Source organism: Lynx canadensis, chromosome C1 (assembly GCF_007474595.2).
Source record: "Lynx canadensis isolate LIC74 chromosome C1, mLynCan4.pri.v2, whole genome shotgun sequence".
In the NCBI taxonomy this organism is placed as follows: Eukaryota; Metazoa; Chordata; class Mammalia; order Carnivora; family Felidae; genus Lynx; species Lynx canadensis.
Window position 1 is genome coordinate 118546178 of NC_044310.1, and position 12321 is coordinate 118558498.

The 12321-nt window shown below is 55.5% G+C and overlaps 1 protein-coding gene across 3 annotated transcripts; it reads left to right on the plus strand.

Annotated features, from left to right (window-relative positions):
- Positions 1 to 3092: 3092 nt before the first annotated feature.
- C1QL2 (complement C1q like 2) lies at positions 3093 to 5215 on the plus strand. Of its 3 annotated transcripts, none has more exons than XM_030326905.1 (3): positions 3093 to 3482; positions 3528 to 3776; positions 4442 to 5215. In XM_030326905.1, exons 1-3 carry the CDS (start codon positions 3093 to 3095, stop codon positions 4619 to 4621), a joined length of 819 nt encoding a protein of 272 aa, XP_030182765.1. In that variant the 3' UTR covers positions 4622 to 5215. The 3 variants fall into 3 exon arrangements, with proteins under 3 accessions (XP_030182765.1, XP_030182766.1, XP_030182764.1); XM_030326906.1 differs by having other exon boundaries at positions 3093 to 3474; positions 3523 to 3776; XM_030326904.1 differs by having other exon boundaries at positions 3093 to 3776.
- Positions 5216 to 12321: the final 7106 nt, after the last annotated feature.

A 12321-nucleotide genomic window follows, 5' to 3' on the forward strand; every position in this document is an offset into this window, starting at 1 on the left:
TTAGTTTTTATTTTTCTTTAAATTTTTTTTAACGTTTATTTATTTTTGAGACAGAGAGACAGAGCATGAACGGGGGAGGGACAGAGAGAGAGGGAGACACAGAATCGGAAGCACGCTCCAGGCTCTGAGATGTCAGCCCAGAGCCGGACGTGGGGCTCGAACTCACGGACCGCGAGATCGTGACCTGAGCCGAAGTCGGACGCTTAACCGGCTGAGCCACCCAGGCGCCCCTATTTATTTAGTTTTTAAAAGTTTATTCATTTATTTTGAGAGAGATAGTGAGTGGGGGAGGGGCAGAGAGAGAGAGAGAGAGAGAGGGAGAGAGAGAGAGACAGAGGATCTGAAGCAGACTCTGTGCTGACAGCAGTGAGCCCGATGTAGGGCTCGAACTCACGAACCGCAAGATCATGACGAGCTGAAGTCAGCCGCTTAACGGACGGAGCCACCCAGGCAGCCCCTCTCGCCTTTTAAAATCACAAATATACCCTCCACTCTGCTTACTACCTACATGCCTCATCTTAGAGGTCTTAATCATGACAATGGAGGTCTAAGCTATCAAGAGTTAATAACAAAGCTAACCTTTACTGAGCCAGCTACTAGTCTCAGGCCTTTCTATTAATCGACCCATTTAATCTCTCAATAACTCTGAAACAGGTGCTTTTGGCATTCCCATTCTACGCACATGGAGACGGAGGCTCAGAGGGGTGCAGCAATTGCCCAAAGTCACACAGATACAAAGTTGTAGACCCAGGGTTGGAACTGGGCGGTGTGGCTCCTGGAATCACTGTGGCTCACTCGTTTTAGGGGTGGCCCTAGGGAGGGGATGGAAGGCTCTCAAAACTCAGCAAGCCAATGAAGAATGGCCAGGAGCTAGCTGTCAACAGAGTTCACTGCCAGGTTCTCAGAGCCTCTGGTCAGGGAACGAGGAGGCCCTGAGCTCTGTCGTGTGGATGGGGGACACTGGGTAGCACCTTACACTTTCAAAGCCTTTGCGTTCTCATCTGTATAACAGGAGAGTAACTGCTAATCCGTAGGGATGCTGGGAGGAGAAAATGAAGGAGCACATACATGGAAAGCACCTGATGCACCAAAGTGGGTGCCCAGCAAATGGGCTTCTATTCTCCTTTCTCTCCTGGGTAAAAAGTCTGCTCCAGCCTACATTCAGTCATCTTTTCCACAAATATGCATTAAAGGCCTATATGGACCAGGTGACAGATCTTACGTGACGCCCAGGGAAATCCACCCACAAAGAAAGAGGCTGCAGCAACGTGGGCTGGGGTGGGGAAATGACCCAGAGTGACCAGAGAAACAAAATGGATTTTTAAGTAACCCACAAGAACACCGTACCTGGTAGATGAATGTTCCTCTCGAAGCCATAGCCTCAGGAGGGCGCACGGTCGTTCCAGGGATACTGACGGGTTGCCAAGCACTTGGCACCAGCACTTGGACTTTCTTCGCAGGCCCAGCCCGAGGCATTCCCATGTCGGGGAGGGCTGGAGCAGGTGCTGGCCTTTTAGGAAAATGGTCTCAGAGAAGCGAATGTTCAAAGTCGCACGGCTGCCCGGGACGAGAACAGAACCAGGGGACCAGGGCTTTTGAGTTGTGAGCTGGAGGTCTTCCTGTACCCAGGAGTACTTCTCATCCTCCCTTTCTCCTCACATGCTGCACCAGAGATGGGGAATTCTTCTCTCAATCTGGTGTCACTTCTTATTCAAAACTTTGTCTCCGATTGGCTTTGGACTTTTTTTTTTTTTTTTTTTTTGGTAAATATATAACTAAACCCACCTCAGTAGGAGGGAGCTGCGGGTGTTCAAAGGAACCTGTCTGTGGATCTGCCTGGGAGTGGGAGTTGGCTGTGCCAAGGTTACCGCCAAATGCGGGGCGATTTGCATTTAAATGATCTTTAGGCAGAGGATAAGGCCCGTGATTTTCTTGGTGGAAGAAAGGGGCCGAGGGCTAATAAAGACTCGTGTTGGGGCTTTTGGGCTTTTCAAAGAGTCATTCAAAGAGTTGGTGGGTGGTCTTTTGGAGTCCTCGGGCCAGGGGCGTGAAAGACCTTCCAGAAGCAAGATTGATTTCATTCTGAAGAAGGTAAGTCAGGAGGGCTTTTGGAAAGTCCTTCGTTCCAGGGCCTCACGGGACTGAGCTGCCCCTGGACTCGGTGGTTGGAAGCCGGGCCCTGCTTGCTGGCAGGGGGGTGGATTAGGTGACCCACCAAGGACCCTGCTGGTACCGGGGTTCCGGGATACTTCGAGGCGGTGAGGCGTTGCGGTGCGCCCGTGAGTGCGCGCGTGGGCGTTGGTGTGCGGTGGGTGGGAGGCGCGTGCGGGCCGCCGCGGGTGGGTGTGTCTGAGGCGCGGGGGCCGGGCAGCGCCCGCTGCGCCCACTTGTGGCTCCCGGGCGCCGCAGGAGAGACCGCTCCTTTGCCGCCTCTGCCGAGGACGCCGCGGGATAGGAGGAGGACCGAGGGCTGATGACATGAGGGCGCCGTCTCCCGAGTGATGGCAGCGCGCGCTGCCTTGCCGCCTCCGCCGCTCAGCCCCGGACTCCTTACGTCAGGGTAGCTGGGTCCCCCCTCCGCGCGGGAGCCAGCGAGCAGCGGGAGAGCAGAGCAGAGCGCGCCACGGAGCCGGGGCGCCCTCATTGCGCGCCGCACCCCGCCGAGCCCCGCCGAGCCCCGCCGAGCCGGGCACCAGGCAGCGCCGCCGAGCCCGCGCGGGACGCCGCATCCGCACCCGTCGCTCCCCAGCCGCCGCCGCCCGGACCCGTGGGGCGCCGGGCTCAGCCTGGGCGCCCCCCGCCATGCGCGCCGGGGTCCGCGGCTTCCCCGAGCAGCCCCAGCGCGGTGGGCACCGGCACCGGGGCCGAGGCGCCTCTCGCTAGAAGTGGTCGGGCGCCCGGAGCAGGGGGTCGCCACGTCGGGGACGCGGCCCGGACTCGCGGAGTCGGCCCCTGAGCGCGGGGAGCGGGGCCGCCCGCGCCGCCCCACCATTACCTCCCCGGGCGGCAAGGAGGAGCTGGTGGCGGTCGCCTCCCGGCTGTGGCAGCGGCGGCGGCGCGCCTGCCTGGCGGCCGTCGGCGTGCTCCTGGCCATGGCTCTGGGGCTGCTCATCGCCGTGCCGTTGCTGCTGCAGGCGGCGCCCCCCGGCGCGGCGCACTACGAGATGATGGGCACCTGCCGCATGATCTGCGACCCGTACAGCGCCGCACCCGGCGCGGGGCCCGCGGGAGCCAAGGCGCCGCCGCCCGGACCCAGCACTGCCGCCCTGGAAGTCATGCAAGACCTGAGCGCCAACCCCCCTCCCCCTTTCATCCAGGGACCCAAGGGCGACCCGGGGCGACCCGGCAAGCCCGGGCCGCGGGGGCCCCCTGGAGAGCCGGGCCCTCCTGGACCCAGGGGTCCCCCAGGGGAGAAGGGCGACTCGGGGCGGCCCGGGCTGCCCGGGCTGCAGCTGACGGCAGGCACGGCAGGCGGTGTCGGGGTGGTAGGTGGCGGAACCGGGGGCGGTGGCGACTCTGAAGGCGAGGTGACCGGCGCGCTGAGCGCCGCCTTCAGCGGTCCCAAGATCGCTTTCTACGTGGGTCTCAAGAGCCCCCACGAAGGCTACGAGGTGCTCAAGTTTGACGACGTGGTCACCAATCTCGGCAATCACTACGACCCCACTACCGGCAAGTTCAGCTGCCAGGTGCGCGGCATCTACTTCTTCACCTACCACATCCTCATGCGCGGCGGCGACGGCACCAGCATGTGGGCGGACCTCTGCAAGAACGGGCAGGTCAGTACCCCTTCACCGCCTGCCGGCCCCCGCAAACCCCCGCAGACTCTCGTCCCCACCCCGCGCTCCAAACCGCCTGGGAAACCAGACTCCTTTTTCCCCACTCGCGAACGCCCAAGCGAGCCCCGGGGAGGGAGCGCGCCTCAGCATCCCGCTTCCCAACGCGCCCTGGTCGCGTTTGTCCGAGGGTGGCGCGGGAGGCTGTGCCCGGAGCGCCCAGAGACCCCGCCACCCCAAGTGCGCTTTCCAGCTGCTCGCGTACCCGCTGGCAGTCCGGCGGGCTCCTCGGACTCCTTTAGCCCTCCCTTTTTCCTTTAGCTCTCCCTTGGCGCCCCCGTCGCCCTTTGCCCTACAGGCTTCTTTCTTCTTGGCCCTTGTCCCCTGGTTCTGCCCCTTCCCCGCTGGGTCAGGGTTTATGAAGCCCCCTCTCTTCCTCCTTCCTGAACTTGACTTGCCGGCTGCCGGGAGAGGAGGGGACCGGAAAGGAGTTGGCCAAGTTGGAGAGAGAGAGAGAGAGAGAGAGAGAGAGAGAGAGAAGCCTGGGTGGGAGTGTGAACCCTGGAGCCTGGGGCAGAGGCCAGCGGGGTTGAGGGGCGCCGTGTGGGGGTTGGGTAAGACCCAGACAGAGGTGCCCTGGCCCACCTGTTCTGGCGGCTCGCCCCCAGGTCCGGGCCAGCGCCATCGCTCAGGACGCCGACCAGAACTACGACTACGCCAGTAACAGCGTGGTGCTGCACCTCGATTCAGGGGACGAGGTGTACGTGAAGCTGGACGGCGGCAAGGCGCACGGAGGCAATAACAACAAATACAGCACGTTCTCCGGCTTTCTTCTGTACCCGGATTAGGAGCGCAGGCAGCGCGAGGTGGAGTGGCTTCGGGCAGCCCTGGGCCCGTGGCGGAGAGCTGTTCCCTGGCTGGAGAGGACCACTCTCGCTTCATAACTCTTCCTGATATCTATGGAAAAGACACATCCCTGCTGTCCTCCCTGCCCCCCTCCAGACCTCAGTGTGTCTGCAACTCACCAAGCTCGCTCAGCTCTGGGCTGTCCTCCCGGTCCCTGTCCCCAACCTGGGGAGGGAGAAGGGGATGCCCTAGTGGCGAGGTGAGCGGGAACCTGAACCCCCGGAGGTGGAGGCAGCTCAGTGCAGACTTTGCAAACGTGATTGGACTGGACAGGCCCGGCGGGAGGCCTGCCCTTCCAGCCCTCCTCCCTCTCCGAGTGCCCTGAGACGGAGGGCTCCCAGCCCTGGCCATCGAGGTAGGCCAAAGTGAGCAGGAGCTCCCTGGGGCATCCTTCTTCGTGACCCCAAAATACCTGTGCAAATTTCCCTGTCCATCAGCCAAAACCACCCGCAGCAGAATCCCAGCAAACGGAAAATTCACCTCTCCACCGCACTCCCGGGTCAGACCCACCTTGATGCATTAAATTATGTTTTTAGACCATGGGCTCTGACTCTTTCTCCGCGCGGCCCCAGGACCCGGCCTCCAGACATCCACCTTGACATTAGGACCTTAACTGGGCCCTGCATAGCCTCATCTGTGTCCTGCTTGCCAGCCGCTGCCTTGGCCCTGCCACCTTGGGTGGGTGAAAAGATGTGGGGAGTAGGGCAGCAGCCTCCCTCCTTTTGGAGATGTCCTCCCCTGGACGGCAGCCTTTAACTGGAAGAGCACAGAGGAGGGGGGTGGGTAGTTAGAGGCTGTAGGAGAGGATAGCCTTGTGGGAGGAGGTCAAGGGGCAAGTGTTTCTGGAGGAGGAAGGGGAAGAGAAGGCACCTCTTTGAGGGGGAGCCAGGAACGAGGCACTTGTCAGCAGGTGATCTTTGAGATGTTTGCCCCAAAGGGAAGCACAGAAGTCCTCCCGGCAGAAATACACCCACTCAGGCGCATACTATACTCAGCACAAGTCCATTTACTCACACACCGGCTAGGTCCACATCTCTCAAAAGAGCTGGTAAACAGAGGCAGTTCTGTGGACCATCAGTTCCCTGAACTGACGCAGAACCGTGGGGTGAGACAGGCACGATCGATCGGGGAGGGACACCCTTTTTCTGGGGGGCTTCCCTTCCGTTTGCACGGTGGGGTGAGACGCCTGTTCTGAACCCGAATGTATCTGTTTGCTCTCCCCTCTTTACTTCCTGGCACTATTCCGTACTCACGAGTTTAGGAAAACACCCCGCATGGTTTTGATTTTTTTTTTCTTTTTCCGTTTTTGTTTTGCTTTTAAGGCCCTGAGTTCCACTAAACAGTCAGTTGTCTACAAAGTAACTAGCTAGCAACCTGTCAGGTCTTACTGAGCATATCGTGATCAGCTGTTTGAAGGGAAATGTGAGTTGGTGCAGAGGTGACCCCAGAGTGCGTGCCCCCGGGGAAAACTGGAAATACGCGCGCGTGCACACACGCCCCTCATGTGGATATAATATGTTTGTCGTCGCTAATCCAGGTGACACACGCGCACACACGCGTAGTCACAGGTCCACGTCAATGGGGTATGTGACTGTGTTTCATGGCTCCCAAATCACATTGTGCTTGACTTCAGTTCTTGGAGAGAGCTGAAAGCTGTGAGTCCCATCTGAAAGACAATGACGCCCCTGCCTTGAGTCCCGTCACGTTCACTATTCCTCTTTAGGTTCTTGTTTTATTTGAACAATGTTTTATTGGCATTCTCTTGAATATTCTCTTGAATATTAGTGATGATTGCATCTGCTTTGAGGCCAGGGGTAAAGTACTCGAAGAGAGCTGGGGAAAACAAATACACACACACACACACACACACACACACCACCATCTCCCTACTTCCAGACCCAGAAGGAACCCCAGTTCCTCACCCCACCCTGCTCTACCCCCCCACCCCCAATTGTGGAGCCCAAACCCAGCTGAGCCAGGAACAGGGGAGGGCAGAGTCGGGGCCCACGTGCAGTTGTATCCGTATCAATTTCTGATACTTTGTCGATGGTATCATCCAGAAATGCGATTAAAACCAAATGTCTGAGACCCAAATGAAGTCTAATTGCTATGGATCTGCAATCCCCCGTGGACCCTTAATCCTTTTTGACTTATTCCTCCCCTTCTTCCGATGAAATGGAGCTTAGGCACAAAGCCCTCGGTTTAAATTTCAAAAATTAAAATTGACATGCAGCGGTGGCTTTCCTGGGAGCAGGAGGAATTTCTAAGGAGGTGCCCGAGCCCAGCTTTATCCTCCGCATTAAGAAGCAATTTGTACTTCTAACAAAACCCCCACCACTCCCCTTTGGTAGAAGGGCAGTAGAAACGCCTTGCCCGGGTCTGGCTGTTCACAATACTTAGACGAATTTGAATCTGAGATTCATCTGTATTCCCCAGCGCAGCTGGGTTTCTTGCAATTCTAATGCCCAGGCAGCTGGGAGGTGCTGCTGAAGGTGTCAGCTGCTAAGAGGATGACAGATCGATGAGGTGGCAGACTGGAGGCAGGAGCTCACCAGCTCAGGACAACCTCTTTCCGTGTCTGCACATTCTCCAAGTCCCGGGCAGGTCCCTCGGGACTCATTGAAGTCCATGATGCTATGATCTCTGGAGGACGCCCCGAGAAGGAGGCAGGGAGGGATGGGGACACCAGGCCTGTCACCACTGCCGCCTTTGTGTGCCATCAGTCGTGGGGTGCACCTGGAATATGCCAGAAACCATTTGCCCCGGACACCTACCCTTCTCGTCCTTGGGATTATGATACTGGCATCTACCAGGAAGTAGGAAAGTTTTTGTCCTGTCCCTTTGGGAGGTGGGGAGATGAGGGCTCCCAGAGTTCCAGTCGCTTGCCCAAGTTCACAAAGCTGAAAGGCTGAACCAGGACTTGACCTCCAGGCTGAGCCTCTGCCTGATGGCACAGGCCAAGCACATCTACCACCCAGAGTTCAAAGGCCTTTGGGAAGAGATCGCATGCGTGAGATGCCCTTCTTACCCTTTCTAACATCCCCCGATGTAGGGAGTCTCAGCACCCCCCCCAAAGGGTCAGACAAGAGGAGCCACCCCTGCTCCTTTGGCCCAGGCTCCCCGCAGAGAGCACTCCAGACAGAGGCTCCCACTCCTGAGGATGGCATGGACATTCTGTCCTTGGGGTTAGTGTTGATGGTCCAGGAGGACGCTTAGGTTCCAAACTCCAAATGCTCTATTTGGATCTACGTGTCTCCATCAGCAACCTGCCCCCGCCCTTCTCCTTAGGGTCTATTGATCACCTTCTCATATAACAGCTTTCCCTTCTCCCTTTTGATGGTGGTGGTGGTGGCCGGGGGTGGGGGCGTGCATCTTGCAGGTGCAGAGGACTGTGCTGCAGTGACCATGGCTGACCCTGGTTGGCAAGAGGCCCCTTTCTTGATTCCCAGTTTACATCTATGTGACTAATTATTTTCAGGACTGTCCGAAGTGCGGGAGATACGCACCTGGCCCTGGAAATTTGGAGAGAAGTTACGCTGTCTGCTACACTTTCCTCCTACCTATGTGAGCGGGTGGTCTTCTTGGGCGCCCAAGACAAAGCATCCAGGTCCCCCTCAGCACGGAGATGTGACGACGCCGTGGAGGGCCATGTTATGGAGACCAGTTGCCCCAAACTTCACTGATCATGAGTCCTATCGGACAAACATTTTTTGAGCACTCACACCCAATCTATGTATTTGACTTGTGAATAATTTATGTGTATTACTGTCAATCCATACTTAGAAAAAAAGTCTATCTTTGTGTATTCGTATTCACCAATGGATCTACCCATTGAAGTCAGTAACTTTCTTTCAGCGGGCTAACCAAGCTGGAGAAAGGTCTCCTCTCACTGGAACGAAAAGAAACAAGGGTTAATCCATATGTTTTCTTCGATTCGCCGTTTTTTTCCAGAACCTTAGGCAAGAGAATATGTTCTTTTATGTGTCACGGGTAAGGCTGTTCACCTTAATTCCCTGCGTGCACAGCTTCAATCCATATTTGAAGTATTAGTAATGCTTGATTTTTCTTTTTAGATTAAAAGTAAATAAGATCCGAGGTTCCATAGTTCCTTTTTTTTTTTTTTTAATTTTTTTTTTCAACGTTTATTTTATTTTTGGGACAGAGAGAGACAGAGCATGAACGGGGGAGGGGCAGAGAGAGAGGGAGACACAGAATGGGAAACAGGCTCCAGGCTCTGAGCCATCAGCCCAGAGCCTGACACGGGGCTCGAACTCACGGACCGCGAGATCGTGACCTGGCTGAAGTCGGACGCTTAACCGACTGCGCCACCCAGGCGCCCCTCCATAGTTCCTTTTTATACCTGATTTTGAAGCTCTGATGTTGGCATGGGAGCAAACTCACGGAATCAGGATGGGCCAGGGGTTGCGGGGTCTCTCTCAGGGCCCCTCTGACTGTCAGGGAGAATGAACTTGGCAGGTGGAAATGAAGAATTTCAGAGGAAGGTTTTGGTCTCCTGTTATTGCCATGTTCTGATTCCCTTCAATGAAGGAGAACGCTCCCCAGAGGAGCATGAATCATAGCAGCGATTGCAGTAAATAATACGAGCAGTCGTTTTTAAAAACAAATTTTACCATAATAATGTCAGAAATACTCATAAGAAAATAGAATAGTACAATGAGCTCTCGTGTGCCTTTCACTGCGCTTTGACAATCACCAAATCATGGCCAATCCAGGCAGAACTACAGTTTTTATTTATTAAGACCTTATGATGTGCCAGGAATTGGTGCTAGGGCATAATTGTTTCCTCAAAATGTCTCTGGGAAGTAAATTTTGTTACCAGCCCCGCTTTACAGATGGGGAACTCAGGCTCAGAGAGGTTTTTGAGACTTGCCCAAGGTGAAGGCCAGGACTGCTGCTGAGATCTGTTTGACCCCAGACCCCAGATTCTTTTGGGGATATGGGCGGGGCAGGGGGGGGTGAGATCTTAAAGACAAACCATACTCAGTGTGCATTGATACAAACAAGCCTCCCCATCAAACACTCTGAAGGTAAAGCTGCATCAGAGCCTTTCTGTGGAGGCTCCCTATGTGTCCGCTCTCCCCTGATATGGCAATCAGCTTGTTTCCAGAACTTTTCATTCTCCTCCTTCTTGCTGTTCCATACACCACTCATGCTATCCCTTCTGGGTTGGCTTCTACCCCTCCAGGGCTCAACTGGCAGGTCTTCCACTGGCCCCCAGCCTCCCCCTGTGCCCGAGGGTCTCCTCTTCGCCCCTTCCCTGAGGGTCCACAAAACCGTGACCTTCGCTACCACGGTGCTGCCCATACCACGGTTTGGTTGTCTGTCTTCCCCACGGACGGCAGGCTTCACTATGGTAGACCCAACCTCTGTCTGGGTCACCACTGAACCTCCCCTCTTCGCCCAGTACTTAGAGTTGTGCTTGGTACACAGTAGATGCTCAATAAAAATTTATGTAATCAATGGATAGATGGATGCATGCATGCACGGGGGAATCCTGGAGGATGCTGAGAGGGTTGATTTTGGAAAAGACTTCCACTCAGGTGTCTGACTTCCTAGCGGGATCAAGGGGATTTTCCCAGCAAGGTGAATACTGCTGTTGTCCCCACCTGCGTCCACTCAACGGCCCTGAGTTTGTAAGGTTTGGATGAATGGGGAGGACTGTATACAAAGAAGCACTGACTGCAACGTTCAAAGCCATGGTTACACCTCTAGAAATCAGCAGAACCTTCCAGTTGTCATGAATTTATGACCACTGCCACACTGTGGCTTCTGGGCTGATTTAAGTTCCCTCCCCAGAGCCTCTGGGAGGTCTGTCAAATGTCTGGGACTGTTTGGGCAGTAGCCTTACTTCTAGTGGGGTCCCTCCATTGGTGCTTTTTCTGTCAGGATTCTTTTTTTTTACATTTATTTATTTATTTATTTGAGAGAGAGAGAGAGAGAAAGACAGTATGAGCTGGGGGGAGGAGGCAGAGAGAGAGGGAGACACAGAATCCGAAGCAGGCTCCAGGCTCCGAGCTGTCAGCACTGAGCCCGACGTGGGGCTCGAACCCACGAACCGCGAGATCATGACCTGAGCCGAAGTCAGACACTCAACAGACTGAGCCACCCACCACTGTCAGGATTCTTCTATTTTCTTCACATGAGAGACACTGGTTTGAAAAATTGTTGACACAAGAGGCATTGGCGAAGAATGTAAACGGTATAGAGAAATATAAGACGGAAATTAAGAACTCACCCTCTCCTGTATTATACAGCCTCCTTCGCCAGGGGTAATTTCTGCTGACGGCTCGGTTCGTATTCTTCCGGACTTCGCAAACGCACCTATGTGTGGTTTTGCTCATGAAGAATATGAGCAAAGAACTGTTCTGCACCTGCTCTCTGCCTTACCGATCACTCCCGAGCAACTCTCAGGGGCACATTGTGCCCCATTTCTCTTTTGTCCGAGGTGTGCGTCATGGTCCCACAGACAATGCACTCAGCTCGCGGAAACAAATCCTCCAAACATTCCTTTGCTGGCAGAGGAACAGCCTCTGCTCACAGGGTTGCTCATCCACTTTGGTGCAGGGTTCTACCCTCACGTGGGAAAATCCCACCTTCTTTTCTTTTTTTTTTTTTTTAATTTTTTTTTAACATTTATTTTTTTTTGAGACAGAGACAGACAGAGCATGAACGGGGGAGGGTCAGAGAGAGAGGGAGACACAGAATCCGAAGCAGGCTCCAGGCTCCGAGCTGTCAGCACAGAGCCCGACGTGGGGCTCGAACCCATGGACAGTGAGATCGTGAACTGAGCCGAAGTCGGACGCCCAACCGACTGAGCCACCCAGGCGCCCCCCACTTTATTTTCAAAGCAATGTAACCGGTGCCTTTATCCAGTCTGTAGATTATTCAAGCGCTTCCCCTCCTGTTCTTACCGTCTGCCTCCTGGTGTATCATCCCCATCCAGCAGCCCCTCCCTTGGGACTGGGTGAATGGAGGAAAGAGATAAACTCCAGCCAGCCCTGGTTGGCTCCTGCTGGCCCAGGGACAAGGGAGGGAACTCGTGGCCGTGTGCGATGGGTGACGGGGGCGGGAGGAGACTGAGAAGACGCTGGACACCTCAAGCTCGGGGATTCCCGGGCTCCAGTTAGGATGGTCCTTGTCTGCTGCCCGTGTTCCTTTCAACACTGGAACCTTGTTAAAGATGCAGCATATCCGAGGAGGGGAGAAGGTTCGTGGAGGCAGGGTGACTGGAGTCCGGGGCCCTGATGGTGCCGGAGGATTTCCTAGACAGAATACTGCTCTTGGTTGTGACTCTTGGGCAGCTGATCGGCAGAGCTGTGCTTTTTAATGCTGTGTGTCTGCTTGCCCCCGTGGGTCTTTGTGGGAATTAGTTAAGAGGTCTCTTCTTCCAGGTAGATGCAGAGTTTCACAGTTTTTTGAGGGCGGTTTCGTGAGTGCGAAACAGACAGGACCTGGGCTCCCGTTTGGCTACTCAGCTGTGTCCCCAGGTCCCCAGGCCTGAGGTCCGGAGAAGGGCCTTCTCCTCTGCTGGGTGCTGCTGCTTCTCCCTTAGTCCCTGGACCGGGGGCTGGGGGACGAAGGCGGGATGGGTGGGGCCTTCTCCTCTGATGCCTGGTGACTC